This window comes from Quercus robur, chromosome 8, assembly GCF_932294415.1.
Source record: "Quercus robur chromosome 8, dhQueRobu3.1, whole genome shotgun sequence".
Taxonomy (NCBI): Eukaryota; Viridiplantae; Streptophyta; class Magnoliopsida; order Fagales; family Fagaceae; genus Quercus; species Quercus robur.
The window spans coordinates 47137746-47162004 of record NC_065541.1 but is presented as its reverse complement, the minus strand read 5'-3'; the positions used below and the strand labels follow the sequence as shown (position 1 = coordinate 47162004).

Genomic DNA, 24259 nt, shown 5'->3' with positions numbered 1-24259 from the left:
CCGCCAAGACGGATGTAAATCACTGACGAAGCCCAAGTGATAAGATTCCTTAAATGGATGTAAGTCACCAAGAAATGGCTAAAGTGATAAGATTCCGCTTTGACGGATATAAGTCACTAACGCAGGCACAATCCTTTAGCAAGTGCAAACGACAAGATCCCGCCTGACAAATTCAAGCCACTGACGAATCCATAAAAAATAAAGGAAAAGAAAAAAGAAAAGGGACAAGAACCTTGTAACAAATCAAAACAAAACTCAGGCTGTATCCAAGCCCTTACAAAGGATCAAGGGTGACAAACAAATCATGGACGAACAGAGAAATCACAGCTAAGAAATTTATGCTAAGTACAAGGTATGGACGAACTTAAAACATCACAGGCACGAGCATAGTCATAAAAACAAGTAAGTGCAAAATCATAAAGCCAATTAAAGCCCAAAAACAGCGGGCAATTATCCTTGTTCTTTCTAATGACCCATAAATGTTAGGCCACAAGCATTGTCTTCAAAATAAGATAACAAATAATTGTTTTGAAATTAGATTTACAAAAAAAAAAAAAAAAAAAAAAAAAAAAAAAAGGGCCCAAAACATGACGGGCATTCACCAAAAGCAAAAAATTTTTAAGTGACTAAATCAGGCATCAGGAGCATCTTCACCAGCAGGGGCGTCAGTGGCAGTCCCAGGGGCATCACCTTCAGGGGCGGAGGATTGAGCAGCTTTGTCCATTGCCATCTCCTTATCAACCTTTTCCAGATCTAAACTCTCCATGTCGACCCCAGAAGGATGCTTCACTAGATATCTCCTGAGAAGCTCGAAACCTTTAAAGTACCAACTGAAAAGTACAGTGTTGTACTCGTCAGTGGTCTGGAAGGCCTCAACCGACCTGGCAGCAATGGTTTTAAGTTTCTCCTTGGCAGAAAGGAGTTGCTCATCCTTCTCCTGAGTCAATTGGCGCTCAACTCTGAGGTCGTCATCCAGGGTCTTGACCTTTGCCTTCAAAGACGTTGTCTCGTCCATAGAAGCGATCAAATTCTTCTTCAGCTCAGAGTTCTCCCTTTCTAAAGCCTCCATCTGAGATGTTAGGGACGCCACCTTGGCCTCTTGAGTAAAATATTCAGATGTGATATGAAGGCTCTCCCTCAACACCTAGAAAGAAGTTGTTAAGTCGTCAGTTAAAAAAAAAAAAGGGTGTGCAAAAGAGAACACTCTACCTGGACGAGTTTATGGACATGACGAGAGGCAACCTCATTCAGTGACATATCAGAGAGGGCCTTCAAATCTGCTGGAGTGACAACTTCGTGAGCCCTGTCCACAGCCAGCCTCTCGTCATCCCATATCGTGGACGATCGTGAACCAACCTTCTCCTTCTCCTTATCAGCCACGCGTGGCCTTTTGGAGCCTGGAGTAGGGATCTCCTCGGTAGACGTGGTCAAAGAGGCCGTCCTCTTCGTCTCCATAGCAGAAACCATGGGAGTCACGGAGCCGAGGGGATTGACGGACGGGCCCTTCCCGGTTACACGCACGGCTTTCTTCCCTAAGTTGGACAGCGGTTCATCCTTTTTGGACCTCATCTTCTCGTACATGTCCTTGTTAAACTTGGTCGTCATCTCTGCAAGAGGAAAACACTTAACAGGAGATCCTAAGTGTACAAGAGAAGAATCAACACTGACGAGGACAATACTTACTTTTTTTGCCCTCAATACCGATGTGACGAAGAACATAAGGGGACGGGTCAGGACCAAGGTAGTAGAAGGCGAGGGTCCGGGGATCAACCAGGTCGTCCCAATTCTCAATCGTCTCAGCGTACCCGATTGTGGTTTCAATGCGCTCCTTGTGCCTGCTCTTAAGCTTAAGCCGTCTCTTAACTGTGCCAAATAGAAGAAAATGGAGTTAGAAATACTAAAGCATCAAAAGTGGCAAAACTGAAACGACGGGGAGAAATACTGACGCACCTAAAGTCGGGGTTCCCCACCGACGAAGCAACCTTGGGATATCGCCCCAATCACTACTGGATTGAGTCTCGAAATCATCCCTGGACACAAAGAAAAGGCGCGACTTCCAGTATCTGAAGGACGAAGGTAAACCCTTGACAATCCTTGTTCTTCTCTCCCAAGGAACTAACTCATAATACCCACACTCTTTCGACTCTTTCAAATGGTATAAATAGGTGAGTTCACCAACCCTGATCATATCTCCGTTGGAGGCCAACCATATTTGCATAAAATTGATCACAATCCTCCACGAGTTGGGCATAAGCTGCCCCGGAGCAATACCAAAATGGGCCAAGAGTTCCATAAAGAATGGGTGGACAGGGAGCCTAAGCCCGCAGGTGAAGGTCGACTCATAAAAACATACCTCACCCGGGAAAAAATGACAAGCCCTATCCTCGTCCTTGGGCAGACGAACACGAACTTGAGCCGGAAACTGGAACCTATCCTTGAATCTGCTCACAGTTTCGGCATCCAAACCACATTCTTCCCTGAGGGCATAAAAAGCCCTAACCTCTCGAGGAGCAGAGACAGCTGTGTCCCCCTTCACCGGGTTGCCATTGGATGACAACCCAATCTCGAGATCACTAGACCTAACCTCAGACATCACCTCTCTTCCTCTCACTAAACCCTCGAACCAACTGAGCGATTGGTGAAGTAAAGGCAGCAAATCGCCCAAAACAATACCCAGGCAGTTACCCTCAAAAACGAAATTTTCTAATTGTGGGAAGACGCCCAAAGACTCCCCTAGGCACACAAAAAGAAAGGAAATTGAGGGGCAAGCTATCCTAACTTCAGAACTATTGACCATGGAAATACAGAAAAGAAAAGAGACAAAGGAGGACAACACAAGCTAAAATCAAAAACCAACAAAAGCAAAGGAAGAAAAAGAAAAAGAAAATCAGAAGCTATACTACAGTGAGATAGAAAGAAGAGACAAAAACATGTAAGGGAAAACGTACCTCCACAAATGGCGAAGCACCGAGACGCAGCACACTGGTTTGGAGAAGATTAGCAGAAGGAAGCTTTGAGAAAATCGCTCAAAACAGTGTTTGGTAGTTTTTGTTTTGTTTTCTGAAAGGCAAAAGAAACTAGAAGAGAAGTTTCAAAACAAGGCTTAAAAACGATTGGAAAACCAGTGGGAAACCCAAGGGTCATGCCATTAACTCCACGGATTAGCGCGCGCCACGTGGCCACATTGCATGTGGCGCTGCCACTACGCATTAAATTCGGAACAAAACCCCAAGAGTCACAGACAGTTTAGGAAAACTTTTCATTTTCTATGGTCCTCCTGACACGTCATAGACGACCACAGAACCTGGGGGGCAACTGATGGGAGTGTCGAGGTTACCACTCATGACGAAGATAACTCTCATGACGAAGTCATCCCTATTGACGAAGAAACTAGTCATCCCTGACGAAGGTAAGGGGAGTCATTCAATGTAGTCGATCAATGACCTGAGCGGTTACAAAATCATCCAGGCAGATCGTTGGGAATCTATTAAAAGCCCCATTATTGGGCAGGAGGCGTTACTAGGAAGGGTATTAACCACCACAACGACTAGCACCCAAAGCCACCTATATAAAGCCTCCACATTGTAAACAAAAGGTATGGAGATTGACACTCTAAGAAAACACTCATTACTATCTTGTTCATTCATTTTCTATTTCACGAATTGCTTTCCTGTTCTAACTTTGGCATCGGAGGCGTTGTGGCAGGCACCACACCAGTGATCCCCTTTAAGGATACATTGGTGCTGACGGGGAGTTCCATCTGCCCATTTCGACTGACGAATTCACGCTTCATCAAAACTAACTACTGCTATAACAGAACAGCTGATAGTGACATGGCATAACAAACTCCAAGTTAGCTTCCACATGGACTAATTTATAACTAACTAACTCCATTATAAATACTTTTAAGCTACGTGCCGTTTGTATCTTCTATTTACAAAACTACATATCGTACTAGCTCTCTTAAGTCTTAATACACTTTTATTCCTTTAAATTTATTTATGGGAAATTACAACTTACGTAAGTTGTAATTACAAAGTAGGGTAAATTGAGGGTATACCCACTTGTGATTTGAGGTCAAAATAAGGTAAATTACAAAGTACCACCCTGAAATATGAGATTGTTTGGATTTTACATCCCAAGTCAAGAAGATACCAAAATTTACATACTATAGGTCCGTTTGAATAGAACTTATTTTTATTGAAATTGAAAACCGAAAACTGAAAACACTGTAGCAAAATAATTTTTTAATATGTGAATAGTACCGTGGAACCCATTTTTAATGAAAAAGTTGCTAAAAAGTGAAGTTTGTGGGACCATGAACAGTGCACGGATGCACTGTTCACTTCTGACTTGGTCAACAACTGCGGCTGAAGAAAAAAAAAAGAAAAAGAAAAAAAAAGGGAAAACGCAGACTTAAAACGTAGACTTGGATCCAAACCCACACTACGTGTATCAGTGTATCACTTACGGGAGCCTCATTTAAATGGGACATAAATTGAAGAGCTGCCTTCGTTAATTGAACATAATTGGCTGATCTTACTTTATTAATATAAGCCACTGCAAAAATCCGGCAAGTCTTCCTTACGCCGTTTTGGAGTCCCTAACATTTTTTTTTTTTTTTAATGCTCAAAATTAGCTAACTCTGATGATAACCATGAGATTTTACCCACTAGAAAACAGATCGAAGAATTTTTTATATGGTTCAAGATGAATCTAGCCTATAGCAAGGGGCAATGGATTCAAAATCTAAAGATGGCAAAGAATGTCAACAAGCAACACATTTAGAAGTTTTTGGAGCAAGAAATGGAAAGGGTGAAGGATGCCCTAGGGTACCTCCTATGCCAACTATCCAAGGATTTATCTAGTTATAAGTTTTAAATCTAAGTTTGGGGTTAAAATAGAATAAATTGCAAAGTACACCTCTAAAGTTTGAAGTTGTTTGGATTTTACATCTCAAAATTTCAAAATTTTGATTTTACACCCTAAAATTTGGTTCTGTTAGCAATTCTCCCTGCTGTTAGTTTCTACTGTTAAGTAACACATCATTGTGTTGACATTTTTTTTTTCCTCGCAAATCAGCCCTAAACGACACCATTTCATTGAGAACAAAGAGAATTGCAGGTAGAGTACATCCACCTAAATTTGCAAAGCCCATCCACTTGAAAACCATTGGCTCTTATGAACCCATCCACCTGAAAACCATCGGCTCATAGTGAACCCATCAGCCTGACCAAATCAGGTCTAAGGCAGTGGCCCAACTACAGTGAGTTCTCTTTTTCTTCTTTGCAACTCTCTTTCTCTCTCTCTTTCGCATTTGGCTTTTAAACTCATGGTTTCATGGGTTAATTTTTGTTGGGTTTTGGTTCCAATTTGGGTTAGGGTGGTAGTGGTTAATGGTTCCAATCTAGGTTTGGTTTTTGGTTTGTGGTTTGTAGTTTGGTTCGTGATTTGTAGGTGGGTTTGGTCATAATGTTTGTCACTAGTTCATGGCTTGCTTCAAACGTGGTGGTTGTTAGTGGTTGATGGGTTTGGGTGTTTAGGATTATTGTGGCTGGTGGGTGCAATTTTAGGTGTGTGGCAGTGGTTCTTAGGTGGTTGGCAGCGGTTTTTGGGTGTAGTTTGCTATTGCTGGGTGGTGGTTGCGGTGGTTGTTGATTTAATATTAATGTGTTTTGGTGGTTGTTGTTGAGTGTGGCATGGTGGTAGTGTGTTGGTGGTGATTATTGCTGTTGTGGTAGGTGGTGTGACTAGTTGTGGTGGTAGTTTCAATTTTGGATGTTGTTTGGCTAAGTTTTGTTGGTTGGGTTGATATGGGATTGAGCGGTGGTTAGTGGTTATGGGTTGTTGAGAGGTAGAGAGACAGAGGGGAAGAGAGAGACACAGTTGGAGAGGAAGAAAGATGCAGCTGAAATGGTGTCATATCATTAAGCTTGAGTTTTGTGTTTTCATTTTTGGCAAAATAACACAGTTTAACTTTGCTAGCTCTTTTCTTTTTTTACTAAAATAGTCTCGTTTGAGGCTGATTTGAAAAAAAAAAAAAAAAAAAAACCACATCAACACGATGATGTGTCACTTAACAACAAAAACTAACTACGGGTTAATTGCTAACGGAACCAAATTCATGGTGTAAAATCAAATTTTTGAAACTTTAGGATGTAAAATCCAAGTAATCTCAAACTTCAGGAATATACTTTGCAAATTAGTCAAAATATAGTTTTTCAAAAGGTTTAGGAGTTAAAATGTAGATTTGGTAAAGTTCAGTGACATTTCTATAATTTTGTATGGAGTGTTGACTGATTGGATTTGTTCAACACTTCCAAGTATAGATTTATTGGGCTTTTCTATTTCTTTTATTTAGATGTGGGTTTTGGATTTTATGTTGGGTTTGGAGTGATGGGTTCTACTTGTTTGGAGATTTTACCCACTAGAAAATGACCCTTGTTCTTTCCTAACATAAAAGGTTTACCTCAAAATAGGTTTGGAGGAAACTTCTTCCAACCCATTACATGGTGGTTAAAAAAACCACATGTACTTTTAGGTTATGTTTGGCTCAACAGAAAATATTTTTCAACTGCAAAATATTTTTTAGGTGAAAATAATTTTTCAAAAATAAAATATTTTCAAGTGTTTTATTGCATTTCTAAAAATGCTATGGAAACAATATTTTCTACTACTTTCTCAATTTTCTCATCTTCTAAGCACATACATATATAATAATAATAATAATTGTAGGGACTGAAATTGTATTGATCCCAAAACCGGATTGGGCTCAAACGTTAACGACCCCAAACAATAAATTTGTAGAGCGTGGGTTGAAGAACTAGATTTATCCCAGAAGAAAAACGATTAAACTTAACGATTCAGGATGATATGACACAAACAAGATTATCTAATTTGTCCTCGGGACCAACTAGGTTATTTTTTGTTCTATCGTTTTCTTCAAGAAGTCTATTGTATCAGGGTTCCAATCCCTCTTTCAGTGCATTCTTCCAGGTTATATACTGCAATCTTTGTGTCATCCTTACCACACACGTGTATGCTAGATTAGGGGGATTCCTTCCTATCCCATCCAACACGTCCTGGAACCATCAACTAGTAGCTGTAAGGCTGCTTGATCACTGTTCAGGCATTACTTCCACATTAATGCAGCCAGAGAGTTGGTTGAGAGACAATTAATGCGGAGGTCGCAGCCTCTGAAGATATTTGTCTGCCTTTTTATCCTTATCCCTGATCCAATGTCCCACTCTCAGCTGTGACGTAGTCCCGAAGTAAGTTCGTGATGATAAGGTACTTAGATTCATCTCGGATACATGTTGCCGAGGATATTGTTGTCCTCGGACACTTATTGGACCCATCTCACATTGCCTCTACTCCTCTCTCAACTTTATTCTACTCATAGCCTCATTTAGGCCTCCTCAGATGGGCCGACGTCCTCAGATAGGGCTATAGGCCGAGTTAATACCGCTTTTAACAATACTTCCTGAGTAACTGACCCCCACAATAATAATAATAATAATAATAATAATAATAATAATAATAAAGAGAATTCTAGATCAAAATAATCGTAATCGGCGACTTATAGTGGCAACGACTTACGATAGTTGCAACTAGAGGCTGAGAACATTAATGGGGTTGGTGGTTGGGTCGCTAACAATGGGGGGTGGAGGTTTAGTTGATGATTTTTGGGTGAAGCTCCTTTATTTTACGCTCAACTAGAAAGCAATTTTTTTCGTTGAAAAACACTTTTAGGAATCCCAAACACCTAGAAATGAGAAAAATATATATTTTAAAAATTCTCATCGAAACAAAAATGGCCTAATGGAACTTGTTTGCTACCAATCAAGAGATTTAAAGGTCGTTGATAATCTTAAAAAATTCCTTGAATCTTAGGATTTGGTAGTGCTTATTTGCTTAAGAGTAAGATAAAAACTGGTTTTAAGCAAATAAGTTGGCTTATTTTAGGGTTGTAAACGAGCCGAGTTTCATCAAGTATTGAATATTCAAGCTTGGCTTGACAAGAAATGTAAAATGTTCAAGCTCGGTTTGAACTTGAGCTTCTTAGATAGTCCAAAAGTTTAAGCTTGGCTTGGCATGATTCATTAGGCAAGTTGAACTTGAGCTCAATATCAAGCTTAAACTCAAGTACAATAACAAGCTTTTGAGCTCAAGATCCGATACAAGTATATTAACATGCCTATATTAGGCATTTTATCAAGCCCATTTAGTTTAGACATGTGGTATCAACTCCCAATTAATTAAAAGCTTAAGAAGATATGAATTTTTTTTCAAACCCATATCAAATTTATTACTAAGCCCATAAATTATCCTAAGCTCTATGTGTTTTTTATCGAGACCTACATTGTTGCCAAAACTAAATTTTTAAAAAACTTGCTAGAGTGATCTGCGATTAGTAGTAGGTTACTATACCAAGTTGCTACTCATTTTGTAAATAATTTCTCTCTTCTCTCTTCTTTCTCTTACACTCTCATTGTCTCTCACATTTTCTTCTCTCTCTCTCTCACAATGGATTTTTGGGTTTGTGGTTGGGTTGATTTTGGATTGGGTTTAGCTTTTTGAGGTGCTAAATGCTAAATTTTTTAGCACCTCAAATTTGAATACGAGCATTCACATTGGTGGTGCTAAAAAAATTAGATTTTAACACCTCTCTCTCTCTCTCTCGTTGGATCCTTGGGTTTCGAATTGCCACTACTTGGGCTATAAACAGTGACAGCTTGAGCTTTAAGTGACCAATGATGTATATGGGTCACAATGGATTTTTGGGTTTGTGGTTGGGTTGATTTTGGATTGGGTTTAGCTTTTTGAGGTGCTAAATGCTAAATTTTTTAGCACCTTGAATTTGAATGCGAGCATTCACATTGGTGGTGCTAAAAAAATTAGTTTCTAACACCTCAAAAACTAAAAAAATTAGTTTCTAACACCTCAAAAACCTATTTTATCACCCCATTTAACTGTACGCCCTACATCTCATTTATTACTTTAGCACATCGTCCATTAAAAGAATATAAACACCCATTAAAATAATATAGAACATCCACCTACAAAGCTCCATAGCAACTAGCCACAACTAGCTACCACAACCACTCAAAACTACAACTAGCCACCATAAACACCCATAGCCCACCGCAACTTTTTTTTTTTAAAAGGAAAACCACAACAAATAGCCATAAAACCTAGCAACCCACCATCACCGCCACAAACATCTATAGCCTATCCACTGTCGCTACAACTAAAACCAACAAAATCAATTAAAGCCCATTAGATCAACCAAACCCAACCAAAATTGAAAAATCAAATCTAACCCAACTGCAAACCCATGATCTATGAAGAGAGAGAGGGAAGAGAGTTCTGAGAGTGAGAGAGAGAGAGAGAGAGAAATTTAAAAAAAAAAAAAAAAGAGTAGCAATTAATTATAGCAAGTTGTTAAATTTTTAGAACTTAGTAGCTCTAATGTAGCATGCATTTTGGTGTTTGTAGTGCTAAAAATAGCTTCTTCTTTTTTGGCTATATTAATACCTCCAATATGAATGCTAAGACTACTACAAAGAAGCAAAAATCATATTTATATTCCTATGAAAGTGTGAATCAGTTTAGATGAAAGATTTAGCACCTCATATAGCAAATTGTATCGTTGGGATGTGCTCATTGTACAATTTTAAAACTATATTAATTAATGAAATCAAAGATCTATCTTTCCTTAAATTATGTATAAACTATTTTTTTTATGGGTTTTACTAATTTATAACTTTAGGATATGTATTAGTAAAACAATTTTAAAATTTTTTTTATGATATAATATAATTATAAAATTAATGTTTTTTATTAAATCCTTTTTAATTTTTCTTAAATAAAATTTTAAAATAAATGATTAATATATGCCCTATTTTTCAAATTTTGATTAGGTAGGGGAGGTTAAAGGTAATGGTCTTCCGCGGGGAGTGGGTCCGAAGCGACAAAAGGACCTCATCCCTTTTCCCCGAAAGTTTCTACTTGGGTCCTTTCCCAAGCAAGCGTATTGCCTTTACTTTCCCACTCTCTCTACGCGAAAAAAACCCATTGATGTTCTTCCTAAAACTAGCTGAGTCTTCGCTCAGTCTCCGCATCTCCATGTCTCAAATCTGTAATTTAATTTCCACTTTTCACACGCACACCCCTCTCTTTCATTTCTCCAATTCTTGACACAGCGTAGTTCCATTTCAAGAAAAAAAATCACTCCTTTGCGAACCTTGCTAGCATAAGCATACCCAATGGCTCTTATAAACGACGGAAGCACCTTTTCGTTGCGTACCGGTAAATGGGTTTTCGAGGTCTTCCTTAATTTCAGAGGCGAGGACACCCGCCACAGTTTTTTGCGTCTTCTATATGAGGCTTTGGTTGAGAAAAAAATCTCCACGTTCAGAGATGATAAAGTACTTGAGAGAGGAAAACCCATTCCATCAGAACTCTTGAAAGCAATTGAAGAGTCAAGGTTTTCAGTCGTCATTTTTTCAAAAAACTATGCAACCTCCAGTTGGTGCTTGGATGAACTTGCAAAGATTGTCGAATGCCGCCAGAAAATGAAGGGGCATACAATATTTCCAGTTTTCTATGATGTTGAACCAACTGAGGTACGGAAGCAGAAAGGGAGTTTTGGTGAAGCATTCGCAAAGCATGAAGAAGTCCTTAAGGAGAATTTGGAGAAGGTGAAAAGATGGAGGGATGCTTTAACAGAAGTCGCCAATATCAGTGGTTGGGTTATACCCAAGGGGTAAGCCTTTTTCTTCTTATTCAATTCACAGCTTTTTTTTTTTTTTTAATTTGACATACCAGCATGTTGGCCAAATATACTTCCTTTTGAATATTGACTTGTAACGTAAGGCTTAGATTCAGTATATCTTCATTCGATTTTGTTTTGAAAACTTGTGATGGGGTGGGGTCTTAAAACACCATAAGCAACACTATATCAATTATTCTAACCCACATTGTTGCCGACTCACTTGGCCACTCGTCACTACCAACAAGCACTACAAACCATTTTGCTTTTGGATTGGTTTTGTAATTGTGCTAATTGGTTTGTTTATTTTTTGGGTTCAAGGGCACCAAGGATTTTGATTTAGGGGGAAGTTTATAGCGCATAGCTTCTAAAACTCAACCCACATATACCAATGTACAGCTCTGTCCTATACATTATTGTTGAGTTATCTACATGCATCTCATCCATGAAATACGAAGCATAATTAGAATCAAGATCATGTGATGCATAACATCATACTTGCTAGAATTTGAAAATTCAATTAGAAAAAATTCAAATAAAATACCTTGATGCAACAACAAACTTGATTTCAAATTTTTTTTTTTTTTGCAAATAATCTTCTTGAAATCTCCTTCATTTTCAACTTAATAGCTAATATCGTGGCCAAGAATGTGAGTTTTCCTTGTTGAGACAAGTTCTACCCGTGTAGCCCAAGAAGTAGTGAAGAGAATTTGATCTTCACCTTCTACCAAAGGGGAAATATACACTTGCTCTGTTAATACACTTCCCCTGTTCTTATATAATGAAAACACAGTCTTAACACATTTTAATTCTGCAATTGTCTAACTAACACCTGCTGACCAAAGCATAAATATTGCACAACATGTAGTTTAATACAAACGGCACGCATACTATTTCAACAGGAAGAACTACACATCAATTGTGAGTGAAAGCTGTGAAGAGGACTTGTCATTTGGATCATACATGTCATTTTGATTAGTAATGTTAGCACTTAATATATTTAAAATGTATTGAAAGATTGCGATTTTTTAATCTTTTTTTTAGTTAATATTTTGTTAACACTAAATATATGTTAGTTTTATTTCCCTATATTAATTTAGTATTGAATTTTAGTATATTTTTCATCCTTGAATTCCAAAATTTTTTTGGTTTATACTTTGGGCCCAAAAATAAACTCTGGCTGTTCACTCTTTTTGCAGGTAGGAATCAGAATATATTGAACCAATTGTCGAGAAGATATTCAAAACACTGAGTTCCATAAAACTAAATGAGGGCTTGGTCGGAATAGATTCTCGTGTATGGGAAGTATATTCATGCTTAAAAATAGGTTTGACTGATGTTCGCATGATTGGAATATATGGGACAGGTGGTATCGGTAAGACAACCATTGCACAAGTGGTTTATGATAGCTTTTCTAATCAATTTGAAGCTAGTAGCTTTCTCCATAATGTTAGAGAAACAGCTGAAAAAGAGGGTTTAGCTTATTTGCAAGAACAACTTCTTTCTGACATCTTTATGGAAAGAAACATAAGGATATCTGATGTTGACAATGGAGTCCGATTGATCAGGCATAGGCTATGTAATAAAAAGGTACTTCTCATTCTTGATGATGTAGATTGTTTGGACCAATTATATAAGTTGGCTTGCAAGCGTGATTGGTTTCGTCCAGGCAGTAGAATTGTCATTACAACAAGAGATGAACATTTGCTTAAGACACTAGAAGTTGACGAAATACATAGGCCAAGGGAATTGAGTAGTGAAGAGGCTGTTCGTCTTTTGAGCTTGACATGTTTCGGCAGTGAACATCCTCCTGAAGGTTATATGGAGATGTCCAATCATGTCGTTAGTTGTGCTCATGGCCTTCCTTTAGCAATTAAGTTTTTGGGTTCTTTTCTAGACGGCAGAAGCATCCCTGCATGGAAAAGCTGTTTAGAGAGGCTGGAAAATAATTTTCCAACAGAAATTTTACAAGTATTTCAAATAAGTTTTGATAGTCTACAAGAAGTAGAAAAAGAAACATTTCTACATATTGCATGTTTCTTTAATGGGGAGGACCAAGATCGTGTAGTAGAAATATTAGATTATCTTGAACTTTACCCGAAAATTGCAATAAGTATTCTTATTGATAAATCTCTCTTAAGTGTTTCTTCAGACAAGCACTTGTGGATGCATCCACTGGTACAACAAATGGGCCGGGAAATCATTTTTAGAGAGTCCCCTAAATTTCCTTGGGAGAGAAGTAGATTATGGTTGCCGGAGGACATTGATCTTGTGCTTACAGACAATATGGTAAGAGGCTATGTAGATATCTTCGACTTAAATATAGATCCCTTCTATTATTCATGAAAATAAACATTAAAGTATCTTGCACTCTTATTATGCAATTCACCAATCCCTTGTTTTTTTATTATTAGGGAACAGAAGCTATTCAAAGCATAGTCCTCGACTTGCCTGCACAAAAAGAGGTACATTGGCATCCAGAAGCCTTTTCAAAGATGCATTGTCTTGTATTGCTCAAAATTCATAATGTGCACAAAAAGAGGTACATTGGCATCCAGAAGCCTTTTCAAAGATGCATTGTCTTGTATTGCTCAAAATTCATAATGTGCAACTTCAGCATGAACTCACTCATTTTCCTAATGGGTTAAGATTTGTTGAATGGAGTGGGTATTCTTTAAAATCTTTGCCACCAAATTTTGAACCCAAGATGCTTGTTGAACTTAGAATGTGTCATAGCAACATTGAACTACTTTGGAAGGGAGTAAAGGTAACGTTGTTTCGTCAACTTCTCTATATTATTTATTTTACTAAAATAAATTCTAATGAGTAATCATTCCAAACCTTATTCTTTTTTTGAACAGCAATTGGACAGTTTAAGATTCATCAAACTCAGTCACTCTCGAAATCTTGTTAGGACTCCAGACTTCTCGGAGGCACGAGAGCTTGAGAGAATAGATTTTGAAGGCTGCACAAATTTAATTGAGGTTCACCCATCCGTTGGTGTACTTAAACGCCTTATTTTTTTGAATTTGAAAGATTGCACAAGTCTTGTAAGTCTTCCCAGCAAGCTTGAAATGGAATCTCTTGAAATTTTTACCCTTTCTGGTTGCTCTAAAGTCAAGAAGATTCCAGAATTTACAAAAAATATGGAACGGTTACGGGAGCTTCATGTAAATGGGACTGCAATTGTAGACCTACCTTCATCAATTGAACATTTGACTAGTCTTTCCTTATTGAATATAAGCCATTGCAAAAATCTTGTGCATCTTCCCTGCGCCATTCTTCGATTAGAGTTACTAAGAGACTTCATTGTATTGGGATGCTCAAGATTAGCTACATTTGATGATCATGAGAGTTTTCCCGCTCGAAAAAGATCGATATGGTTATGGGTAGAAGAATTTTTTAAAGGTTCATGTCGACGCGTCAAATCAAAGTTGTCCTGACCATCAAACGGATCTTGCAAGAGAAATTTTTTAGAATTCTTTCACTTTTCATTAAAAAAAAAAAGTGTAAATTTGAACTCTATCATAGTTTTCACTTTTATTCCTTTAAATTTACTTATTTTATATTCCTTCACATGCTGCTTTCTCCTGCCTCGCACTACATCCTGATTTTTCACATTTATTGCATTCTTACATTGAAATAATGTTAGAATTCATATAAATGGGATTCTGGAATTAATAAATGAGTAATGTTGCAGGCTTACAGCTCAAAGGATTTGAGTTCGTTGAAGTGGTGAAATTGGCAAACCGGTGTACTAAAAATCTTGATTATTTACATTAATTACCCCCTAATAAAAACATTGTCTAATGGAAAAAAATAAAAATATCTTAATGTTAAGAAGGTTAATTATTATTACATGCTCATTGTTGCATGCACTTTGTACACGCTTCCTTGAAATCATGTTTTGAAAACAGAATTTAAGTTATAATTGTGAAATCAAATGGTCAAAACCCAATTTCACAATTTTAATTGAAATTGTGTTTTTAAAACATGATTTCAACTGACATGGCATTGTATGTCTCGTACACATTGTGTAATTATCACCGCTCAATTAAGAAATCTTTTGGTTGTATAACCCAAATGTTTTAAACTATTTCAAATTGGCTTATCCAAATATGAAGTCTTGGGCTAATCCGGACAAGAGTTACTCAAAGAGTGACTCTTGGTTACAGGCCCCCTCAAGCTAAGAGTTACTCAAAGGCTTTGGCTAATTCCATTTAGACTAGAGGCATGTTTTTGAGTTTGGTAGCTGACTAATTTGATTCTTCTTATTGGAAATTTTCTGGTTGAACAGTTGAATAGAATTCATATTTCACTCATCAAAAAAGATAGAAAGAAAAGAGTTCATAGTTCACTTGGACGCTGAATCAGATATTGCGGAAGGCATTTATCTGTCTCCCCATTTTTGTTGTAGTACTGATTTGTTATTTGTGCCTGTTACCTAACATGATTACTTGAATAATAAAAGAAGTCATGATTTTGCCAAAGTGGAATATTTATATGTGATTTGAGCATCTGTTGGGGAAGACAATTGACATGAAGGAACAGTCAGTTGGGAATTAGGCACTGCAAGTAGCTCAAAACCTCAGTTAATTACAGGGTTGGTATTGCATAACTGTATCTACTTAACCATCTCCTAATCCACTGTCATTCTTTTGGGTTGGTAGGATAAAATTATTGGCAAAATGGACTACTTAAACTCACATCTTGATCACAGTTTTGGTGAATTTCCACTCATTTGTCAGCAAAGGGAGTGTGCTTTAAGCAGTGTATGAAGAATGGCTGGAGGTGCAGATCTAACAGTCCCTTCCGTTGGATCAAAAAATGCCATGGATAGAAACCAAGAACCTGAAAAAGGCAATAATAACAACAGGCCTGCCATTGATGTGCTCATGTCTCCCAAAGTGCCAAAGGCAGTATCACCAGTTTCTTCGATAGCTGATGGGGAGACCATTAGGCGACCTCGTGGAAGGCCAGCTGGTTCCAAGAACAAGCCAAAGCCACCAATTATTGTTACCCGAGACAGTGCAAATGCACTTCGTGCACATGCTATGGAAGTGAGCTCTGGCTGTGATGTGAGTGAAAGTTTAGCTAATTTTGCAAGGAGGAAGCAGCGCGGCATTTGCATACTTAGTGGGAGTGGATGTGTAACAAATGTCACGCTGAGACAGCCAACATCCTCTGGGGCAATTGTGACCCTTCACGGGCGGTTTGAGATTCTTTCATTGCTTGGATCAATCTTGCCTCCACCTGCTCCACCAGGCATCACTGGCTTGACTATCTACTTAGCTGGGGCTCAAGGGCAGGTAGTGGGTGGGGGTGTGGCTGGTGCTCTTATTGCATCTGGTCCTGTTGTAATCATGGCTGCATCATTCATGAATGCAACTTTTGATCGCCTGCCATTAGATGATGATGAAATTGCTGCTGCCATGCAGAATCAACATTACCAAAATGGTCGGAATCATCACCTTGATATTTCAGATTTATATGGGATGCCAAAGAACTTGCTTACCAATGGTACTATGTCTATGCCCCCTGAGATATACTCTTGGGTTCCAGGACGAAACATGTCAAAAACCTAGCCTTTTTCGCAGCAACTGCAGCAATTCATTAGTTTGTCGTAGCCATATACAAAAGTTCTCTTAAACCGTTGTGTCCCTTCTATGTTATTGTTGAAGTTCATTGTAACTTTGTAGCATCACTAATAGATATTCTATATGGCTTTGCCTGTTTTTCCATATCAATATAGCGCTAATTATTTAGAAAAATCATGTAGTTACTGTTAGAGTAAAGATTTCAAATCAGGGTATGCTATAAACATATACTGATCCCCATTCATAAATCCATAAATGACCACCTATTTTCTTCTGACTTCTAAATTATATAAATTTCCAACTTTCACAAAAATAAAATGGAATGTTGAAGTTCAAATTGGTAACTCAGATATTGGGAATTGAATCATGATGACAAAAAAAAAATTGTTAATAGTACTTCTCATTATGATTATGCACCAAAAGGAGTCCAATTTAATTGTGGTTTTTCTTCTGTCACAAAATTGCTTGAAAAACTGGATTGGACATGTTATTTGTTTCAGACATATTCCATCTCATGTAACACCAGTCCCAGCTCATTCAACAAAGCGTAGATCTCTGGTGCTCTATAGTGCAGCCTGCCGCCAGCAACAAACTCATGCACTTCTCCATCCACTTCAATCAAACTACATCCTGGTTCTTTCTCTATATGCTTCTCCTTCATGGAAAGCCTTTCCTCTATTGCTTCTTCAAAATGACTGGAGGCAGCATAAACATTAGACATAAGCACATAACCACAGCTATCACTTGGATCCAACTCGATCACATGCTTTGCTGCCTCCTTGGCCATCTCAATGTTTCCATGCTTTCTACAAGCTGAGAGCAAAGATCCCCATATAATAGCATCTGGGTTTACTGGCATACTTCTTATCAGCTCCTCTGCCTCTTCAAGGAGCCCGGCTAGTCCTAGTACATCAACCATGCAACTATAGTGCTTTATTGATGGCTTAATCTTGTATGTGTTTGTCATTAATGAGAAATAATACCTTGCTTCATCCACCATGCCCGAGTGATTACAAGCCGTGAGAACACCAATAAAACTAACAGAATCTGGTTTCAAATTCATAGACTGAAGCTTAGAGAATAAATGAATTGCTTCTTCCTCACAACCATTCATGGCTAGGCCAAAGATCATAGAGTTCCAGCATGATAATCCTTTCTTTGGGGCAGCCTCAAACGTTTGAAGAGCCTTTTCAATGGTGCCACACTTACAATACATGTCAATTATTGCTGTGCTAACAATGACATTCAACTCAAAATCATTCTTCCTAATAAAGTCATGAATCCACTCTCCTTGTCTAAGTGCTCCTAAGCGAGCACATGCATTTAACAAACTGACCATTGTAAACTCGCTTGGCTCAATTCTCTTCTCCTGCATCTTGCCAAAAAGCTCCAATGCCTCCATCAATTTCCCATTCCTAACATATCCACTAATCATGGAATTCCATGAAACCGCATTTCTGAATTGCATTCTTTCAAATAATCTCCTAGACTCATGAATTTCTCCATATTTAGCAAGACCAATAATCATTGAATTCCATGCAACAACATCAAATTCCTTTTCTTTATCAAACATTTGACGTGCCTCACTCAAAAAACCGCAATTCATGTACATATATAAGATAGTGTTTCGTATAAATGGATCACTCTCAAGACCCTCTTTTATAATCCTCCCATGAAGCTGAGCTCCATCATGGGCTAGTCCAAGTTGAGTATAAGCTTTGAAAACTGAAGGATAAGTCAATCTTTGAGGTTCAATAGGTGAAGATATTAACATGTCAATGAAAAGAGATATTGCATTATGTGGAGTTGAGCTTTGAGAGAAGCCTCTAATGATGGTGTTCCATGCAAAAAGGTTTGGATTTTGGATATGAGTAAAGTGCAAGTAAGCATAGTTCATGTCACCAGCTGGAGAGGCACAAAAGGCCAAGATGCGGCTAGCAGCAATAGTGTCCTTGGCTAAGCCAGTTTTGATGAGGTTGGCATGAATCTTCTGAAGGTCTTTCATGTTGGTGCATTGTTTTTCTAGCATGGTGAGGTAAGGTTGGTCTGAGATGAATTTGGATATGGAGGTTGATGATGATAATGGGGTGAGTGAGCAGCAACAAGATGGTATCATTTGTTGTGGTTCTTGTTTTCAGTTGCTGAAGATATTATCCAATCCTCTTATCACCTGTGGCTGTGAGCAATGGATGAGAGTTGAAATACTGAAAAGGAGGGAACATGGGGTTTCACCCAGATTATAATGGATTACAATTACCATGTTAGGCTTGGGCAGGGAATTTTGATGTGATAATATTGGGCTGGGAGTGCTTGTGGTCACAGCTCAATTATTCTCATGGACTAGAAATGTACTACACAACAAGATTGGTCAATTGCAATGTCTGGAGTTCATAAACCCCACTGGGCTTCCTTTTGTTCAGTATCTATGCTCTAGAATTATTCATGGACCCTTTAATGACTGTTGTGTCACAAATATTTCTTAAGAGTAACTCTACTATAGAGTTCATAAAATTCTACCTATTCAGTTTGAAATAAGTTGTTTGGATTTTGCCATGTTATCGGTAATTTAAATATATTTTAAAATAGTAATAACCAATATTTATTTAATTACTAACTTGTAACCTCATGCATATGCATGAATATACTTAACGATATACAATAAGATGCATAATATGATTCTTATATATATAATTTAAATACTATTGATAGTCATTTTTATATTTTGTTAACTTTTTAAAAAATTTTGTAAGGATATTATTAGGTATAAAATGTAAATTGTCCATTTAAAAATATATATATATATATTGTGAAGCACTTTTTTTTTTTTTTTTTTTTTACGATTCATTTATTCTAGACTCTTTGGTTTTTGTATTTAATAACTCACTTGAATGAATATTTATGATGTGGTCTCATATTTGATTCTAAAATTAAGAAATAAAACTTTTTAAGAATAAATAATTTAGGATAAATGGCGCAAAATTAGAACTCCAATTTGAAATTCTACTTTGAGTTTCTCTCAACTTCACTTATTATTATATATAAAGATATAGATATATAAAATAGCTTGTAATTCCATGTATATGCATGGATACACTTAAAATTATACAATAAGATGCATAATATAATTCCTAAAATATATAATCTAAATACTATTGATAATCATTTTTATATTTTATTAACTCTTTACAAAATTTTGTAAAGATATTATTAAGTATAAAATGTAAATTTTCCATGTTTTTTATTTTATTATTGTGAAGCACTTTTTTTTTTCTTTTACGATTCATTTATTCTACTCTTTGATTTTGGTATTTAATAACTCACTTGGATAAATATTTATGATGTGATCTCACATTTAATTTTAAAATTAAGAAATAAAATTCTTTAAGAATAAATAATTAAGGACACATGGCGCAAAATTAGAACTCTAATTTGGAATTCTAATTTGAGTTTCTCTCAGCATCACTTATTATATATATAGATATATAGATTAATGACATGGTAAAATTCAATTCATTCAATTCACAAATAAATAGAGCTTTTAAAATTTCATAGTGGAGAGTCACCTAAAAAGTAAAAACTATAGAGAATCTTAAATCTTCTGGCCATGTTCCATTTGGAGTTTGATATTCTGAAGAGAGTATGGACAGGAAAATATCTTTCCTGTTCATACTTAAAAGCATTTGGGTGCAAAGCATTTGCACATGTGCCTAAGAAGTAAGGAGGCAAATGAATAATCCAATCAAGTATCAACAGCAAACCATCCTAAACAGCATAAAATCCAACCTCTCTCATGCAGGTGATCAATGTAGTGTCAAGTAGAAATCAAGTTAGATCATTTAAGACCGAAAAATTAGGAAGGGACATGCTCATGAGGAGCTTTTTGACCCAAACTTAGGAATTGACCCTCTAATTCCTAAGAATAGACATCTTTGGGCCCATGTTGGTAGCCAGCTTTACGCTCTTCTTCATCTCGATTTTCTCTATTTGATGCCGTCAAGCTTGAGACAGGTTAACTAATAATTCACACGTGAATTGTGGGAATCCAATATTTCTTTTGGGAAAATGTTAAACGTAATACAAGTTTATCACATCCACCTTTTCCAGTAATAAAGGTCTGTTTGGATATCACTTATTTTACTGAAATTAAAGACTTACTGATGAAAGTACTGCAGATAAAGGTAAAAATTAGTTGAAATAGTATAGTAGAGCCCATGAGAAATACCAAAAAGTCCAGTGAGATCCATGAATAGTAACAAAAATAAACTGAATGGTGAAATAATTTATAATTTTCATTACTTCCCAAATGCACACTAAGAGTCTATTTGGATACCGCTTATTACTGAAAACTGAAAACACTGTAGCAAAATTATTTTTAAATGTGTAAATAGTGTTGTGAGACCTAGTTTTAAAGAAAAATTTGTTAAAATCCGTACTTGCGGGTCCTGTGAACAATACATGGGACCCACACAAAAAGCGCAACCGCAGACGCTAGCACTTTTCAGTGCTATCCAAACCCAGCCTAAATGTAATTGGTGGGTTTTAACCACTTCATAACTAAATTTTAAATTGTTTCTTTTTAATTAATAACACATCAGTTTATAACCACACTATAACAAGATAAGGATCCTCTCAACTAAGGAAGATTTAGTTAACACTAGGTGAGGTTTGAGTCCAGTGTCCAGTTGCATTAGACCTGTTGAAATTATAACACATGTTCACTTTTGAACACATGTCACCATCTTAACGAGTCCAGTACACTACATGCATTGAACCTAAGCCTCACTCGTTAATACTTAACCGTGTAGATAATTCACTAGAAATCAACTCACAAAAATTTACATCAATGAATATGGGGATTAAAGATGGAAAAAGTGATGCGTTTGTTTCAACATAATTCACACACCCCCCCCCCCCACCCCAAAAAAAAAAAAAAAAAAAAAGGCTTTTTATATCTCCAAACATTTGGAGCAAGTAAAAAACTTTTACTTGACCAGAAAATCGCTCTTATTTAGTCTAAAAACATGTTTTCAGTTAAAACATTTTCAGGAAAAACTTTTTGTGTTCTTATGTACACTCTTTATGGTTCCTTGAAATATATTTTCCGATGTTTGACTTGGACCAAAAAAAGAGAGTATAAACTCAAAACTTGTACAAGTAAAGGTCATAGGAATAGCAAACCATTTTAGTCCAATAAATTTGTGCCCCGAACCTGTACTTTATCAACCCAACTTGTTTGCTAAGTCTAGCTACAATGGCGTGCTAGTCGTTTTTTTGTAGTAATAACTACGGAAAAATTAAATGAGATATTTACTTTTAATCTTTTTGCTGTAAAGAAAACAAGGAAGAAAGAAGGAAGCTAGTAAGTGAACTCTTAATTCTTAAACCCATTCAAAAGAAAAACTACAATGACATATTCACTTATTTTATAATTCAATAATTACAATAATGAAAAAAGGAATATTGAAATCTCGATACTTCTTTAAAAAGAGTAAGCAATATTACTAAATTATAAGGTTTTTGGCCGTATTCACTTGTTTTGTAGCACACTGAAGATGACAAGTATGCAAGTCCCCATGTTCCTAGACAAGCCAATCCTAGCATCAGCCGAAGGTGTTGATAAGTAATAAACTATTTTGCTTAGATTAAAAACAATATCAATTGCCCCATTCTAATAGGTATTATGCAATTGATATTGATTGGTAACTTTCAATTGTTTACCCAAAAAGAAAAAAACTTTATATTATTTTTTTCTTAAAGAGTTAAAGAGGTAACTGGGCCTATTTCAAATTTTCAATGGCTGGAGACGTGTCTCACATGATGGTGGGGGCCATAATCATGTGAGGGGCGGCGGGCTCACTCAGGCCTTCTCCAGTGCCAGTCCCATTTTGTGTGGTTGAAGACTTCAAGTACTCCAACATGTTCATTATAAAATTGCAAAAACATAAAAACAAAAGTACTTCCAAGCTCTCACTCTCAACTTTCATTTGATTAATTGACTCTTGACTTTCAAAATGTTTCTAAGAAAATGTAAATCCAAAATGAAGATATGTAGATTCGAGTATAATCTCCTTTTTAAAAGCATATATATCTGATATCTAGTTCTTCTTTGTAGAAAAACTAATATACATACAGTATGCAATAAACACTACTCTTGTAAAAAAAATATAGAATTCTTTCCATGTTTTGTAAGATAGTTTTATTTAAGAAAATAAAAAAATCATGTGCTAGCTATAATAATAAGGATGAACAGAACAAAAATTCATAACAATTTCACAACATTTCCAAATTAGTCTTTAAAAAAAATTAGTTGGAGTTGGCATGCTAGTTTAAGAATGTTGTGAAATTTTTGTAACATTTTGATGTGTTCTTAGCATTACTTTTATCATAATCATAAACAAGCTTCTTGATTTCAACAAAGTTTAATTAATTAAATTCATATGCAGGAAAAGTTTTCCTAGTTAGGCCTGTACTGAATGTCATGTATGCTAAGAATTAGGAGATTTCAAAAGGTTAGGAACGCAAATTCAAGATTTGTAAGGGTCCATTTGAGATCCGCTTATTTTGTTGAAACTGAAAACTTTTTATTGAAAGTACTATAGATTAAAGTTAGTTGAAATATTACCAAAAAATGCAGTAGACTCATGAAAAGTAACAAAAATAAATTGAATAGTAAAATTAATTGACAAAAATAATATTTGTCAAACGGACACTAAATATAAAAAGGGAATGTTTGTAGTTGGTATGGTCTATGGGGTAAATTAATTTAACAGATTAATCTTCCAACCTCTAATAATTTTATTATTGAGTCTCTATCAGACCTTCAAATTAAATAATCTAATGGGAGCAACAATCAAGAAGCGCCTTTATGCCTATAAAGGAGTCTAGAAAAATAAAAATACTATAATCATAGGTTTATTTTTTTAATTTATTTTAATAGATGCTATAACATAGGTTTATTTTCGAATCCAATTGGTCAAAAGTGCGAGGCACAGGATAGAGTTTTGAAGGGTCCACTTGGAGGACCAATTTCTCCAATTTATTTTGCTTTTTTCTTTTTTTTTAAAAAAAAAACTATGGTGCCTAAAGTAAGCATCTAGTCATCTACTGCATATTTTTCGTGATCATAACGGCAATCAAGACTTATTAATCACTCATAGTATTTATTAATGTTTTGGGATAATTACATAAATAGCTAGAAGTTTTGATTTGGTTTTAAATTAATCCCTAAGCTTCAATCATTAAAATATCTATTCCATAGTTCTAAAATTGTACTAATCAAATCATCAAGATTAAAATTTCTTGTCGTTACCAAGAGCCTTATAACTTAACTGACATTTCTTGGTGTTTTCAATGGAGACGTTTAGAGTTCAAATTCCCCACCCCAACTATCAAATTATCAAAAAAAATATAAGATTTCTTGTAGTTATTTATAAAACTCAAATCAATCCAATATATGTCGAACATGAGACTCAGCACACACCCCTACTCAACTAATTCAATCAACTACTTCAATTTCAATATGAGGCATCACACATATTCTCATAAAATGGTTTTTAGTAATGCAACATTACAACTTACATGATGTACATTATCTTTTGTTAAAAGAAATTCATTTGGGGTATACAAGGTAACAATTTAAAATTATAGGGTCAAAATTGATACCCAAAAACCAAACATTTAAAGTTTAGCTTAAAATTTAAGTTAAACTCTGTGAATTAAATGTTATGTAATACCCTTAATTTTTTTCATTAGTACAAACAATTAAGAGGCTTATGAACAAAGTAGCTACACCAATGAAACTAATCTTTTGAGTGCAAATTTTTTGAACATCATGGGTGTTGTCATACTGTACTTCAAAGTCTATCTAAAAAAAAGTTGTCATACTTCA

At 36.1% G+C, this 24259-nt stretch overlaps 4 protein-coding genes across 6 annotated transcripts in view; 3 read left to right on the top strand and 1 right to left on the bottom strand.

Moving 5' to 3' along the window:
* LOC126696715 (disease resistance protein Roq1-like) overlaps positions 1–14350 on the top strand; it is a 52477-nt gene extending 38127 nt beyond the window's left edge. For 2 of the 3 annotated variants that reach the window (XM_050393407.1, XM_050393406.1), the window contains 4 exons: positions 11974–13063; positions 13189–13239; positions 13317–13541; positions 13636–14350. In XM_050393407.1, the coding sequence (XP_050249364.1) occupies positions 12119–13063; positions 13189–13239; positions 13317–13541; positions 13636–14217 (1803 nt within the window). In that variant the 5' untranslated portion in view covers positions 11974–12118 and the 3' untranslated portion in view covers positions 14218–14350. Of the gene's footprint in view, positions 1–10621; positions 10769–11973; positions 13064–13188; positions 13240–13316; positions 13542–13635 lie in introns of those variants that run through there. The other variant, XM_050393405.1, reaches the window with a different exon arrangement.
* Positions 10269–10772, top strand: LOC126696386 (TMV resistance protein N-like). Its single transcript, XM_050393139.1, has one exon. The coding sequence runs from the start codon at positions 10269–10271 to the stop codon at positions 10770–10772; it is 504 nt and encodes a 167-aa protein (XP_050249096.1).
* A 92-nt stretch (positions 14351–14442) lies between the features above and the next one.
* LOC126696718 (AT-hook motif nuclear-localized protein 16) lies at positions 14443–16473 on the top strand. Its single transcript, XM_050393409.1, has one exon. The coding sequence runs from the start codon at positions 15556–15558 to the stop codon at positions 16357–16359; it is 804 nt and encodes a 267-aa protein (XP_050249366.1). The 5' UTR covers positions 14443–15555; the 3' UTR covers positions 16360–16473.
* A 151-nt stretch (positions 16474–16624) lies between these two features.
* LOC126696717 (pentatricopeptide repeat-containing protein At2g42920, chloroplastic) lies at positions 16625–18678 on the bottom strand. The gene has a single exon (XM_050393408.1). It carries the CDS (start codon positions 18485–18487, stop codon positions 16868–16870), a length of 1620 nt encoding a protein of 539 aa, XP_050249365.1. The 5' UTR covers positions 18488–18678; the 3' UTR covers positions 16625–16867.
* Positions 18679–24259: the final 5581 nt, after the last annotated feature.

What these genes read in the sequence shown, in the direction of transcription:
- LOC126696717 (XM_050393408.1), bottom strand. Translation starts at nt 18,487, where the DNA reads ATGATACCATCTTGTTGCTGCTCACTCACCCCATTATCATCATCAACC.
- LOC126696386 (XM_050393139.1), top strand. Translation starts at nt 10,269, where the DNA reads ATGGCTCTTATAAACGACGGAAGCACCTTTTCGTTGCGTACCGGTAAA.
- LOC126696718 (XM_050393409.1), top strand. Translation starts at nt 15,556, where the DNA reads ATGGCTGGAGGTGCAGATCTAACAGTCCCTTCCGTTGGATCAAAAAAT.